Source organism: Pipra filicauda, unplaced genomic scaffold (assembly GCF_003945595.2).
Source record: "Pipra filicauda isolate LSUMZ 115617 unplaced genomic scaffold, ASM394559v2 scaffold31_size4109673_pilon, whole genome shotgun sequence".
NCBI lineage: Eukaryota > Metazoa > Chordata > Aves > Passeriformes > Pipridae > Pipra > Pipra filicauda.
This window is the reverse complement of record NW_024104443.1, coordinates 3,241,826-3,255,368: the sequence shown is the minus strand read 5'-3', so window position 1 is coordinate 3,255,368 and position 13,543 is coordinate 3,241,826. Positions and strand designations below refer to the sequence as shown.

At 45.4% G+C, this 13,543-nt stretch overlaps 1 protein-coding gene and 1 long non-coding RNA gene across 9 annotated transcripts in view; one reads left to right on the top strand and one right to left on the bottom strand.

Moving 5' to 3' along the window:
- The first annotated feature begins 319 nt into the window (after nt 1–319).
- The window catches only part of LOC113986870, a 126,344-nt gene continuing 113,120 nt past the window's right edge, over nt 320–13,543 (top strand). For 2 of the 8 annotated variants that reach the window (XR_005564419.1, XR_003540291.2), the window contains exons 1-2: nt 329–561; nt 4,437–5,215. This is a non-coding gene — a long non-coding RNA (uncharacterized LOC113986870). Of the gene's footprint in view, nt 562–4,436; nt 5,216–13,543 lie in introns of all 8 variants that reach the window. The other 6 variants (XR_005564420.1, XR_003540293.2, XR_005564424.1 and 3 more) reach the window with 6 other exon arrangements.
- Nucleotides 7,053–11,190, bottom strand: LOC113986869 (proline-rich proteoglycan 2-like). Its single transcript, XM_027718986.2, has 3 exons — nt 10,367–11,190; nt 9,666–9,708; nt 7,053–7,576 (listed from the first exon to the last, which is right to left on the bottom strand). The coding sequence occupies exons 1-3, from the start codon at nt 10,718–10,720 to the stop codon at nt 7,554–7,556; spliced, it is 420 nt and encodes a 139-aa protein (XP_027574787.1). The 5' UTR covers nt 10,721–11,190; the 3' UTR covers nt 7,053–7,553.

Genomic DNA, 13,543 nt, shown 5'->3' with positions numbered 1-13,543 from the left:
AACCCGGCGCCCTGTCTCATCTCCGTGGCTGCAGCGGCCACCCGAAATCTGAGCATTATTAGTGCTGTTATATATTCATTTGTTTATCTATCCTTGGACGAAAATCCAAGAAATCGCCGACTTCGATGGTATTTCCACCTCCCATGGATGATCGGTGCAGACCCGTATTTTTAGCAGTAAAAGGCCGATATTAGGTAACGCGTGGGCGCGGGGGTGGGGGAGAACGGGGGTGGCATTTATTGTTCCTATTCCCCCCGTCATGTTCAAGTGGCAAGTGTCTGCGGTGGTGGGGGGGACACGCAGCTCTCCCCACGCTGCTCGTGGCACAGGCAGCGGCGCAGGCGGGGAGGGAGGGGCGCGCTTCCAACCCCTCCACCCCCGGGGCTTCTTCAAAAGCCGCCGCTGTGATTCGCGGGGCCGCCGCGCAGTAACGCGGGGCGAGGAGGGGAGCCGGGGGGAGGGATGCTGCGAGGCGGACCCCCGGCAGCCCGACCTGGGGGGTGCTCCGGGGGCGCAGGCGGCGGCCACCCCTGTCCCGTCGTAGCTGCGGCGAGGCGCGGGGTAAGGCACCGAGGAGGGGGCGGGGAGGGAGGGAATGATGCGGGATGCGCTGCGGGAACGGAAAGATGGACTGACCCGCTCTCACCTCCTCCCGCCTCCCGGCACACGCTAATGCGGGTCCGCAAGGGAGCGACAACTGCACGAGCGCTAATTAAAAGGGACCGGGAGGGGGGGTGGTCAGGTTGCGTCCGTGGGCCAGGAGTTCCCGGCACCCACTGTTGATAAAAATGTGTAAAAATAGTACTTTCCTAGTGACTTGCTGCTAGATGTAGTAAGGTAAGAGCTAACCTAAGGGATGACCGTGACGATTTCCGTTTTGAGATGGTATTATTTCTTTAAATATTTTACGTGTAGCCATCTGACCACTTTTTACTGGATGGCATATCAGCGTAGGGCTCGTAAAACTGGAAGGAGAGGCAGCGCTGGGAATACCGTGAGAAATGACAAAGAATTAAAGTATACTTGTGGTGAAACAGGCACTGAGAAACACAGACACTCCACTCTTTATTTAAAAAAAATACATGCATGTCAGTCTTTGGAGAAGGCTAACTTTTGCCTGATACATCCATGCAGGTGAGCCATTCATAGTGTAATAATTATCTATCCATGTACTTGAGCTTTTTTTTTTCCCTCGTTTCTTAGGAAAATAAGGTTTCTCATTTAAAAACATAACATTTCTGGACTATAAAAACAGAGTAATCTTCTGGATTTAATCATATTGAAACTACTCTTATTGCTACTCTTCTTTCTTATTGTTACCCATTAAGCTAAATCGAAATATGTTAAAAATGTTTTTCATATAATTCAAGGCCTGTGGATTTTCGGGTAAAGCAAGTATAAGGCTTCGAGCATATTTTCAAACAACATCTAAAAAGCTGCTTTTTCTATAAAGAATTATGTAGTGGATTTAAGGCTGCACACGTTAAAATGAAGTGTAATACATTTAATAATGCAGCACCTAAGAGAGAAAATACAAAATGTCTTCCTTGGAGAAAGCTCTCCGTACCTGGCTCTGCACATTTTAAGAGAAGATTTTGAAATAAACGATTCCTGAAACCAAGGCAGATATAAGTGTGTTTATGGGTCATAACACACAGCAATGAGATATCTCTGTATCTCTTTATACCCTTAAACGGGACAGGAACGGGGGTGTTAGTGGTTTTTAAAATTTGTTTCCTAATATGAACTTAATTAGGCAAACTCCCAGTTTCAAGCCAGCGATGTGATAGCTGAGCAGGGCAATAAGATCCTCCTCCCTTCTTAAGGCCCAATAAGCATCTTGTGCACCTTGATTTGTAGTATTAGCACTGTACACAGTCTATAACCTTATACAAACAGAAGCATGGAGGAAACTGTATATAGAGACACACTGCAGAATCTCGCCAAAAACCGGGGGAATGGGGAGGGGGAGGGGAAAGATGTTTAAACAGATAGATAAAAGAGGGTAAAGGAAAAGCGATAGGCTGCAACTTTCAGTAAATTAAAAACAATGCAAATATACCTTTACATATGCATCAGTATTAAAAGTAATACACGCTGGAGCCAACAGGAGCTGGAGGAGGAGGAGAAGAGAATGGCGCAGCGGTGGAGCCCTGCATTCACATCGGGGCCGCCCGCTCCCACATCGCACCGCAGCCCGGCTCCGAGTGCTCATTTCGAGGATGTTTATTTTGTTGTGGATGATGATGATGTTTAGAAGAAGAGAGAGGCCCAGTTTTTTGTTCCGTTAATTAGGATCTTCCGCAAATAGGGACGATCGTTCCCGGAATCGACAATCTCTTCTCGGAGCAGGGGGATTTGCATATTCTATTTTTTTTCCTATTTTTTATGCCCTAATTTCCTTGATGTATGTAAATGCAGACGGACGTGCCGTATGCCTTCAGTTGACGTCAGTGGACGTGACCTCTTCTCTAAACCTTGAACGTGAAGTGGGGATGGGGGACGCGGGGCGGAGGCGCAGCCGCTGAGATGCTCCGCGCTATTCCGCGGACGCGCAGGCTCCCGGCCGCGCTCTACCATATGAAATAGGCTCTGGCAGCAGCAGCAGCAACAGCAGCGCTGCCCGCCCCAACGCTCGCCCCCAAAAGAAAGCCCACCTTCCCGCAGGACCGGCGAGTCCGTCCTGCCCTTTCTCTCTCTCTTTTTTTTTTTTTTTTTTTTTTAAATTAGACGTTATTTGCCGCTTCTTTGCATCGAGAGACGAGCGAGAAATAGAAATTTCTAACCAATTTAAAATGATAATAAGAAAATTTCTCTACTGCCTCCCCAAAACATTGCATGACAGAGGAGCGTTGAGCCAGCGGAGGCGCAGCATCCATCCGGGCGCTGTTCCGCAGCGAACCGCGGGTACGGGACTCGGAGACAGGGAGGGAGGGAGAAGAAGTGGGCGGCTGGAGGAGTGGGGTGACCGCAGTCCTCATCTCGAGTCTCAGCCCCCGCCTGTCTGTTCTGCAAGTCCAAGCCGGTCTCCCGGCTTTGTCATGATCTCCCCCTCCCTCCGCTGGGAGAAAGCGCAATGTGAGCGGGGAATCGATGAGCATACGGTGGTAGCGGGCGGCAGATGAGAGCGGTGTGTGCTCCTCCTTCCTTTACACCACTTCTTCTGGAGACTCTGCAGTGTATCGTGATGTTAGGGAGAACTTTCAGAACTTCCGGCTAGGCGGCAGGATGAGAGGGGTGTTCTCTGTTAGGACCCGAATTTCTCTCCTTTGCTGCTGACATTATTAACTCATTTGTCAGCCTGCTGTGAGCTGTTCCAGAGCCTCTCTGTGGACCTTGGCACAGCCGTTCCTGGGGCTGCACACCCGCACACTCACCGCTCCTCCATTCAAGCATTTCAACTAATGTTCAATACCCTCGCCAGGAAGCGGAAAAGCGGGTGTTTTTCTGACCGGGGTAGCAGTGTCGACTCTTATAAATCTTTTTTTTTTTTTTTTTTTTTTTTTTAGCCAACTGTTCGTGCTAAATTCCTTCGGTTCTCTCGGGGTTGGCGTTCCGGTCCTCACAGAGCTCTCTTTGTTCGCCGGATCGCCGGGGGCTGTGCCGGCAGGGGATGCCCGGCTGCCCGGGGCTGCGGTGGGGATCTCCCCGCAGAAACACTCCGCGGAAATCCGTGCCCGGAGACAGCGGAGCTGCTTCCCGCTCCCTAGAGCCTCGCGCTCCGAGCGGGACGCACATCTGACATCATACACACACACACACACACACACACACACACATTTTATATATATATATATATATAAAATTGTCTGTGTGTGAGCGTCTGTAGCGTGTATATATACATATATTTATTAATTTTTTAGCATCGCCCCTCCCCCCGCCCTCCCCTGCCCCTCTCAACCCCCTCCCCACACACATACACTCCTTGACAACTGCCCACTCGCGGCTTCGCGTAAAGCTGACTCACTGTGAGGGACCAACACGACACCGCCCCACACGCCCCCCAGGCGTCACACCCCACACGCCCCCCAGGCGGGGGCTGGTGCAGGAACGAGCCATCCTGCCGCCCCCTCGCCCTGCACCTTTCTCCTATCCCTCCTCCATCCCTGCCTCCATCCCTTCCTCTCTGCACACCTCCCATTCCGGCGCACACCCAAACTTCTCCCCACCCGCCCCCTGCGCCCTAAAACCTAGCCGGGGCTTTTACGGGCGTTTTCACGCTGTTTCCAAACACAGAGAGATGGATGAGTGGGGATAGAAGGAACGGGCAGCTCTTTAGGACACTCTCCTTCCAGCGACGAGAGGTCACGCTACAAGTTTGCATGAAAGCAGGGATGGGAGAAGGGTATTTTTTGTTACGATTTTTTTTTCTAATTTTTTCCTTTTTTTTTTTTTTTTTTTCCTGCTGTTGACCGGCTACTTGGTTTGGACAAAAGTTGCACAAATGGCAGTGCCTTCCAAAAACAAGACTCGGATGAAACTCTTCTTCTGGAATTTAGCTGAAGGAAAACACCTTAGAACATTCGACCTTTTGCTTCACTTTTTTTTTTTTTCCTAAGTTTCCAAAGAAATGCAAGCTTCCCTTCTTCTCTAGGAAGAGGTAGCCATTGCTCTTCTTTACACTAGACATTTCTAATTTGTTCCGTCTGTCAAAATGGGACTATGAGAGGTTTTTGGTGCAAATTCATTATCTCTGGCAACATACAACCTATAATAGGAACTGAAAAAGACCGTGGCAATGGAGGAACAATAGGGCTTCAGTTCATCAGCAACAAAAGCGTTGGGGAAATTGCTTGAATTTCAGAGCACGTCCTCCTCAGCAGAGAGGGCTGGACTAGACCTTGGCCAACTCCCCCAAAAAACTTGCAGAGCCTCACATACAACAGTTCACTTTCTACTCCGGGGCATAGGAAGCATTGCAGAAAAAAAGAAAAAATATAAGGCAAACCCAAGCCAACTTTCTGTGTTTCTCTCCCATTTTTCTGGATGGAACATTTCTAACTCTTTTAGAGTCCTTGGAACAAGAATAATACTGTGGAGCTAAGCAGCACTTTTAAATAGGGATGGCGAGGGGAAAGACGTGAATTTATGGAAAATTGGGAGAGCTTTCTCTGCTCTGAGGGGCCTTGGCCGTGGGGATCTTTGTTTGTCATCGTTGGCTCAGCTTTCCCCCTAGATCTGGGGTCACATCTTTCCCTGATAAAGGCGAAGAAATGTAAGTACCGCAAGTGTTTATGTATGTGTGTTGGTGTCCTGAATTCCTGGCAAAATTTGGGGTGCTGAGCCCCGGGCAGGTGGAGGTTTCCCAGATCCCTGTGAGCCCGCGAAGGCCACCTCTCCTCGGGTAGCCAGACAGGGTCTCCCCGACAGAGCTCTTGCTCCTGGCAAGGGACATTTGATTAACAAGGCAAGGTTTTATGACTGGACACAGCGTCTTATGCTGGTGAGTTGGTTTTGTGTGTCTGAAGATAAACCTGTTGGTCGTGTAGCTGTATTTGGTTGCGGGAAATGTTAATTATCTGGCAGACTACCAGCAGTTGCCGAGCTGTGGCTTCTGAGGGAGCTTTTTTCTGCAATACCTGGGTGCCCTCAAAAGGTGTGCAGGCACAGGAACAAACAGTCACAGGGCTGAAGTATAACAGGCCTTTACATAGTTGAGCTTAAAAAAACAACCAAACAACAACAACAAAACTAAAAAAAAAAAAAAAAAAAAAAAAAAAAAAAAAAAAAAAAAAAAAAAAAAAAAAAAAAAAAAAAGGAAAAAAAACATAAAGGGGGGAGGGAAATGGGCAGGAAAAAAAAAGGAGGGGGAAGGAGAGAAGTTGGAGGTATATCTTGCAGCTGGTCGAGGTGCAAGGGATTGCTCGCAGCAGTTTGTTCATCCAGTGCCTCCCACATAGTGGATCACTCAGAACAAGCAGCCATCACTTCCCGGGTTCTCCAAATCCATCCTGGCCAAAACGGCTCAGCTCAGGAGTGTACCTGGCAGAAGGGTGCAGCCCAGCCGCTCACCACGGCCCAGGAGTGTCCCCTCACATCTCTCTATCCACCAAAAAAGTGGTCAAAATCCTTCAACAACCGCGGTCCACACTGGTCCATGGAACGGGTGAAACTCCTTCGTTGTAACATCTAAGAACACTGTTGCTCCCTGGGAAATAATAAGAATTTATTTAATTTTTTCTTTCAGCTAAGGCTGCTCTATTGGATATAATGCAATGAAAGCGAGCAGCTTACACTGTATTTATTTAACCCTGCTGCCCTTGATAAGCTTTCGGGGCTGTAAATAGAGACCACGCCTTCCTGGTAATTCGGCTTTCAGCATAGGTCTGGAAGGGCTGGGAAATCCAGTGGGGAAAGGCTGGCTTAGTATATTTTGCATGTTTTGAACTGAAGGCTAGGTGGAGCCTCCATCCTTTATTAAGTAACTGGCAGCTTGTAGCACGCAAATCATAGATCTGCCTCTATAATTTTGGTCACTTCTATTCAGCAGTCCCAAATAATATTTTTAGCCTTTTATTTTTAACCATAATTCTCCAGAAATAACAATAAAATTTTAAAAATGTAAATTATTCATATGATTTCCTGTAAATATTGATTACCATATTTAACTCTGCAGATACAGAAGGCTATCACTCATATCTGTTTTCTGTCATATTAGATCATCTTCAGGAAATGTGGCTAGTTATTTCCCCATTTAACCTAGAGTCAAGCGTTTTAGTGATTTATCTAATAATCTTGGAAGTTAATATACTCAGTGCCTTCTAAACACATAGTTTTACCCATTCACATGCATTTCTGGAACAAGAATCAAACACTGAAAGTGTTTAAATTGTGATCCTTTGCTTTTTTGGAGGGGGCTATTTTTCAGGTTTAGACAACAGACAGAACACAGGTAGTGAAATCACGACAAGAAACGGTAATTTTTTTGTTTGTTTGTTTGTTTAATAGAAGTCAGAGAATGACATGTATCACCTACAGATATGAATATATCTTATTTAACAGCACACAGTGTTTCCAGGTGTAATCACTGACTGTGTGTGGGTTTGATAATGTATTTTTTTCTGAGACTGAATTTTTAATAATCTGACTTTTTTTAGTTTGTAATTTGTGGTAGATATCCCTTTGCACACTATAGGTTTAACATAACAGAAGTATAATCTGCAGTTGTTGTCAAATGAAATAGTGATCACAAAAGAAAAGATGAGGCACCTTTATTGAAAGGCAAGACAGTCAAGTGACTTACCTGGCTGGGAGGAAAGGGATGCTGCTCTACAAGGAGAGGTGGCCTGGGCTGTACTGGTATGCCATGGTGGTTTAACTCTACATGAATTCTGCCATAATTTAGTGTGAAAATGGAATTTATGTAACACTACGCCCTCTTAGGTACCTCACAGCAGCTTAAGGGGGATTCCTGTGTGTCTTCCACACAGAAGGTGGGGATGCTGGAGATAGGATGGGGGTCTCATTGCAATGATTAGAGAATCATAAGCATTCCTCTTTAAAGTCAATAGAGACTGTTTATTCTTAAAAAATCCATGCAGGATATTTCTTCTTTATGTCACAGGTGTCTGCAGACCTATAAAAAGATTAGAAAGCAAGCATGACAATCACATACTAATCTGCAGGCCATTAGTGGGAATTTATTAGGCAACTAGGAGGAAAAAGTCAGTGTTTGTATTCCATGCCTTCCAATAGGCTGATGTTTCTACAGTGACTTTGGAATAAATAAGTTTTATTCAATTATGTAAACTGGAGGAGAGCAGGCTGTGTTAACTGCTGTTTTTGACAATTCAGGTGATGTTTTGGGTAGAATTTTCAAAACTGTGCATTGCTTAAACTTTCCACATTGAAGTCTTGGAAATGTGCCTTAAACTGCTGTATACATTTTTGTAATATTCAGAATAAGCAAATACTTAATGGACACCCGATGATTTTAAGGCCTTACTAAGTGTCTGAGAGCTAGAAAATGTAATCCGTAATATGGCTAATGATCAGCTACATCATAACCATCATGTTGACTCTTTTGACATGCTCCAATGAGTAATCAACAAAACGTGTGTATTGCAGTTACTTCAGAGTAAGTCAGAATGTAAGTGAGGTGGTTGTGGGAACAGGGCTTGGTGTTTTGAAGGTACACCTTACATCTTTGGAAGTACCCATTTGCAATAATATATCTTGCATTTAAGTGTAAATCCGGTGACGTGACATCTGGTGATGCGCTTGCATGAACATGTACATATCCATCTGTGTTAATATGGTTATATGCAGATATGTACATACACACCTATATATGTACATAGACACCTATATAAGCATCCACACACACATACACAAGGAGCACTTGAATTTCCATGCCTCTGACTGAAAGAATTTAATCCATAAACTCATAAGCCTGTCCTATGCAACACATGCTTGATCACCAGCACTACTGCCCCTAGCTATTGCCATAAAAACCACATCTTTCTGCCTATCTGCCAATTCAGAAAAGCTCATTAGAATTTTACATAATATCAAAGTGATCGTGTGCCTCTGGATGTATCAGATGTCTGATTCAGTTGCTCCTGTTGTGCCTGAACAGCCTGAGAGGTAATGAAGAAGTTCAGTAACTCGTAATGCAGCATTATAAGTATTCTAACCATTTTGTGTGAGTCTCTGAATTTTCCACAAAGAAGACCGGCACGATGAGCTCTTATGGCTCTCAAGTAAAAAACACTGGTTGTAAAAAAGCAGTCTATATGAGGATAAATAATACCTGTTTAAAAAAAGAAATGCTTGATTTCAAAGGCTTAGAATCTGGAAGGAGAAATAAATTAGAAATATTTCTGCAGTATTTGAGACTTAGCAGACTGGCAGATTAGCAATGTCTTTGTGATACTTCTTGATGACAGTATTAATTTTGAGCAGTGTCTGACAAAGGAGATTACTTCCCTGTTTTCATGCTTTTGTAATTATGATAAAAAATGGGCTGGTTACTTGATATTTTATGGTGTAACTGCATACATCTACATATATATTTTAGCTCAAACACATACACACACATGTACCTAGACTGACACGTGTACATATGGCTCCCCTGTATACACACAAGCACACATTTCCTTTATCATACAAGCAAGCTCTGCAGCCAACACAGAGCAACAACAACTTTAGCTTGACTCCATGCATTCAAAAAATTCCACCTAAAAATTAGCAACCTATGCAAACACAGGTTAATTTACAAAAAATGTATTTAAATGCAGTGTGACATTAACTAATTGTGCGGGAACATAGTGCATGATATACTGTGTTATATTTTGCACCTTAGAAGAGGAGTAGCAGCATGAATTTTAAATTGTTATTCCTTTAGGATTTCAGAGCACTCCATAGTCTGTGTGTGCTGAATTTTTTGGTGTGTGTTACACTGACCACAGCACACTGCAGCTGTTGAAGTGCATTTTTTAATTTCTACAGAAAATATGGTAGATCTCAGTGAGAAGGTTCATTACATCACACATACTCAGGAGGCCTTTAAAGTTTGCACTTCAGAGTAACAAAAATTCCATGCAAATTATATTGTTAAATAATTCAAAGTGTAATGTTCTTTTGGGGGAGTGGGGAAGGGGAAACTGAGAGGCTTAAATCCTAAAACTGCACACAACACATCCTAACAGTTTAGAAAGACTTGCCTTCGTTGGTTCCGTGAGTAACATCAGCATGCATTTCTTCACTCTGAGTACGAGGTTAATAAAAATAAACGATAAATCAGCAGTTTTATTAAGGCGTTTCGTCAGGTGATGATGCATGACTTAAACAAATGTTGCTGCAATGTTCACCTGTGTTGCTTTCTAACACAGACATAGAGACACACACAAGCTGGGAGGGAGGGGGGCAGGGTAGAAGGGCGGAGAGGTGGAATTGATGCCACAGAATGCACTGAACCTGCTGCTCTCAGGTTCCCCCACGGACAGGCAGAGGAAAACATCTTGGACCATCCCGCTGTAAATAGCTGCGAATCACGCCGGGTGCGAAGCACGACAGAGATGTGGAGTCAAAAAAAAAAAACAAAACAAAAAACAAACCACGAAACAAACCAAAACCCACCAAACAAACAAACAAACAAACAAAACCACAAAACCCCAAACCAAACCAAAACAACAGAAAACAATCAAACAAAAATCCAAAACCAAAACAAACAAACAAACAAACAAAAATAAAAACCCAAAACCAGAACCCCAAACCAGTCAACCAACCAAAAAAAAAAAACAAAACCACAACCAAACCTCACACCAAAAAAAACAAAAAAACCCCCAAAACAACAAAAAACCACAAAGCCCCGCAGGCACCCTACGACAGAGCAAATTGTCAATGTAATTACACATCGACTTACTGCGTAGCACAGCCCTGCTCCCGGCCTCTGAGTACCAGGCCCCGCTCCCGCCGCGGCATCGCTGCACACCGGCGGGGGCTGCCCGAAGAGGAGCGCGGGCTCCTCGGGGCTCCCCTGCTCTCCCCGGGGCCGGTCAGGCTGCTTCCCGCCCCGGGGGAGAGCGTCCTGCCTCCCGGCCTCTGGATGTTGAAGCGGTCTGCGCTGCCGAGGAGGAGGAAGGTGACAGCGGCGGGCGGATCCCCCGCGCCAAGACGGCGGAGGCGGCGATGCTGGAGGCGAGACCGGGCTCGGTCCCGGCGCCGGTGGCTGGTCGCTCATGCATATCAATAGCCGTGTGTACTTGAGGTTTCTCATGACATCATCATTACCTTGGTCTCCCGCTGTCCAGGACCTTTGACCTTGCCTGACTGGCCCGCATTTTGGCACTGAAAGCCCTCCAATGATGGCCCTTTCCTCCTTCTTTCAGACCGGGGGCAGCAGCAGCCGGCAAGACCGCGTCTTCTTCTCCCCAGCTCTGGGAGCCCCGAGAAAGCAAGGATCTTCCCCCTCTAAAATACACACTGCACGCAAGATATTTGCAATCAAGCTGCCACCATTTGGCAAAGAGATCTATGCATAATATAAAGGGATCTGTGCATAATATAAAGGGATCAAGAGATGCATCCTCGAATCATCTTGCTACTTTCTACTAAATGGAATTTTTTTTTTTCTTCTTCTTCCTCCTTACACTGCGCTGGAAATTGCTGATGGCTTTACGTCTTTATAGAGGCTAAAGAGTCGTTCGTGAGAAGGAAGCGATTTACAATGCAAATAGAGGCCTGTTAAAGGATGGATGCTCCTCTCCCTTAACGCAGCTTGACGCACCTTAATGGTTGGTTTTATTTTCTGGTATTAACAGACGAATCGTTGGCTATCCCTGCCGGAAATTACTGGCTGAAAAAAAAAAGTTCGGAATAAACTTCGAAGGCAACAGATTTCTCTTGGATGTTATTAGCTGCACATACATACAGAGACACTTGCATAAAAGGATGAACATTTTAAAGCAGCACTGGTGCTCTTGGAGGAAACAACATGTCTGTTTGCCAGAAAAACTCTGGATTCTAGCAAGGACTAGAAAAAAAAAATAAAAAATAAATAAAAAAAAGCTTTGAGGGAAGTGAGTTGTTATCTTTGGTTATCTAGCTGTATGAGTGTTTTGGTCTTCATAAAGCTAGATAACCGAAAGTAAAAACTCCTTCAAGATCATCGTACAACGTGTGAAAATGAAAGACTGCTGCGAGAGACAGTAAAACTCGAGAAGGGTCAGTAATGCTTATTGAATCTAATATTTTTACAGCTGAAGGTGGGAGTGGATGAAATTAAATGGCATACTCATTCCAAAATATGAAGTTGTCAGATGGCATATAATGGATAGCCAGCCGCTGCACAGAGGACATGGTACTGATGATAAACAATGCATGTGCAACTATTGCTGTTGAATAAATAAAGACAAACCCAGACCAGCCAGCCTTAAACTGGGCTAAGAGGATATACATGATTTATTTTTCTATTAAAAAGCTAATTATGAGTTTCATTTTGCAAAGTGATTCATTGCAATGAAGTGGCCTTAAAAATAAAGGTGGTAGTTGGTGATGATGAAGACGGTGATATTGATGATACAGAGTGGACTACTGAACTGAGGAAAAAAAACCCAAACTAACAAAAAAACAACAAACCAACCCAAAACCTGTCTGTGTGCATCTGAGACAAAGCATCGAGGTTAATTTCAAGTCCTATGAAAGTAGGCTTTCAGAAAAATTTTACACTGAAGTGTAGACAAGCTTAATAATTTATATCTACTGAGAACCCGGCGGAGCTGCACAAAAATGGGGGGAAAAAAGTAATGGCCGATTTTTATTTCTCTATTCAAAACGCTAGCACAGATGCTTCTGTGTTGAGAGAGGGTTTCCTTGAGGAAGCTACTGAAGCAGAAAGACATGATGGAGACGAGATCGCCTCCCCCCTGTCAAAGTGTAAAAAAATGTTTTGTGCCTTGCTCTGCGCCTAGCATTGGAAATGAAAGTGACATTTACTCCAAAACCCACGTGTGCGCCTCCTCTCTTTTTGTTTAAGGATGATCAGATCTATCCAGGAAACAGCTCTGGCATCCCATACCGAAATAATTAGGACGTATATGGTCCTGACAAAAAAAAAAAAAAAAAAAAAAAAAAAAAAAAAAGTGAAGGGAGGGGGCGTGCGAGAGTGGAGAAGCGGAGGGTCTGTCTTGCCTAATTGATTCTGTTAAACGGCGTGCAGGAGATGTGAACGGCTGGGCGCTCCCATTCCCACGCTCGGGGCAAGTGCCAACGCCGTGTCCCGGCGGCCGGTGACAGACAGCCCGGCGGGGGCCGGGGCCGGGGATGGGGTCGGGCGGGGGGAGCCACCGCCGGCACCCGCGACAGCATCTCCCACCCGCGGCCATCCGAGAGGTGCCAGGCGAGTGGACACCCCGGCTTCCTCCGCCTCCCGCCGCGAAAGAAGGGCGGAACCTGAGCCCTGGCGGAACTTGCGCCATTCTCCTGCTGAGGGAGCGGGGTGGGGGATGCGGGCTTTGGTCCCAGTGGATGAAGAGAAAGGCAGGCTTGTCGGTATTGCGAAGATCCTCGTGTTTTTAACAAATATTGGTTCGGGTGCTATTCATCTTTGTAATTACCGCGGCTTAGGCGCCTCGTGCAGTGAAATCGAGGAGGTTTAATTGTTCAGGGTAACATATTTCCTCTGGACTTGACCTAAGCGTCTTCCCGGAGGCACGCTGGCATGTGAGACACTGTGTTAGAAACAGAACGTTCTCCACGGCATATTAAAATAAGATCAGAAATAAGATAAGATCAGAAGGGGGCTCAGTGGTCTCCATCCGTCCGGGGCTAGCCTTCTGTGCGCCGCTTTTTATTGTTATTTAATTTTCTCTTGTATTTCTACTTTGCTCTTGAACTGGTTATATAAAAAAAATTGGTTTGGGCCTTATAGCGAGAATATTCTTCATCACGCCACACACCGTGAGAGGGGTGGAACAGGGTGTCCTGGAAGCAGCAGGTTTGCTATCTAAAACAAAGAATTTGGCCCCAAAAGTTACCCCATCCTCCCCGTAGCTGTTAACCTCAGTTTCGTCGTAGGTCCCACCTCGTGGCTGCCGGCAGT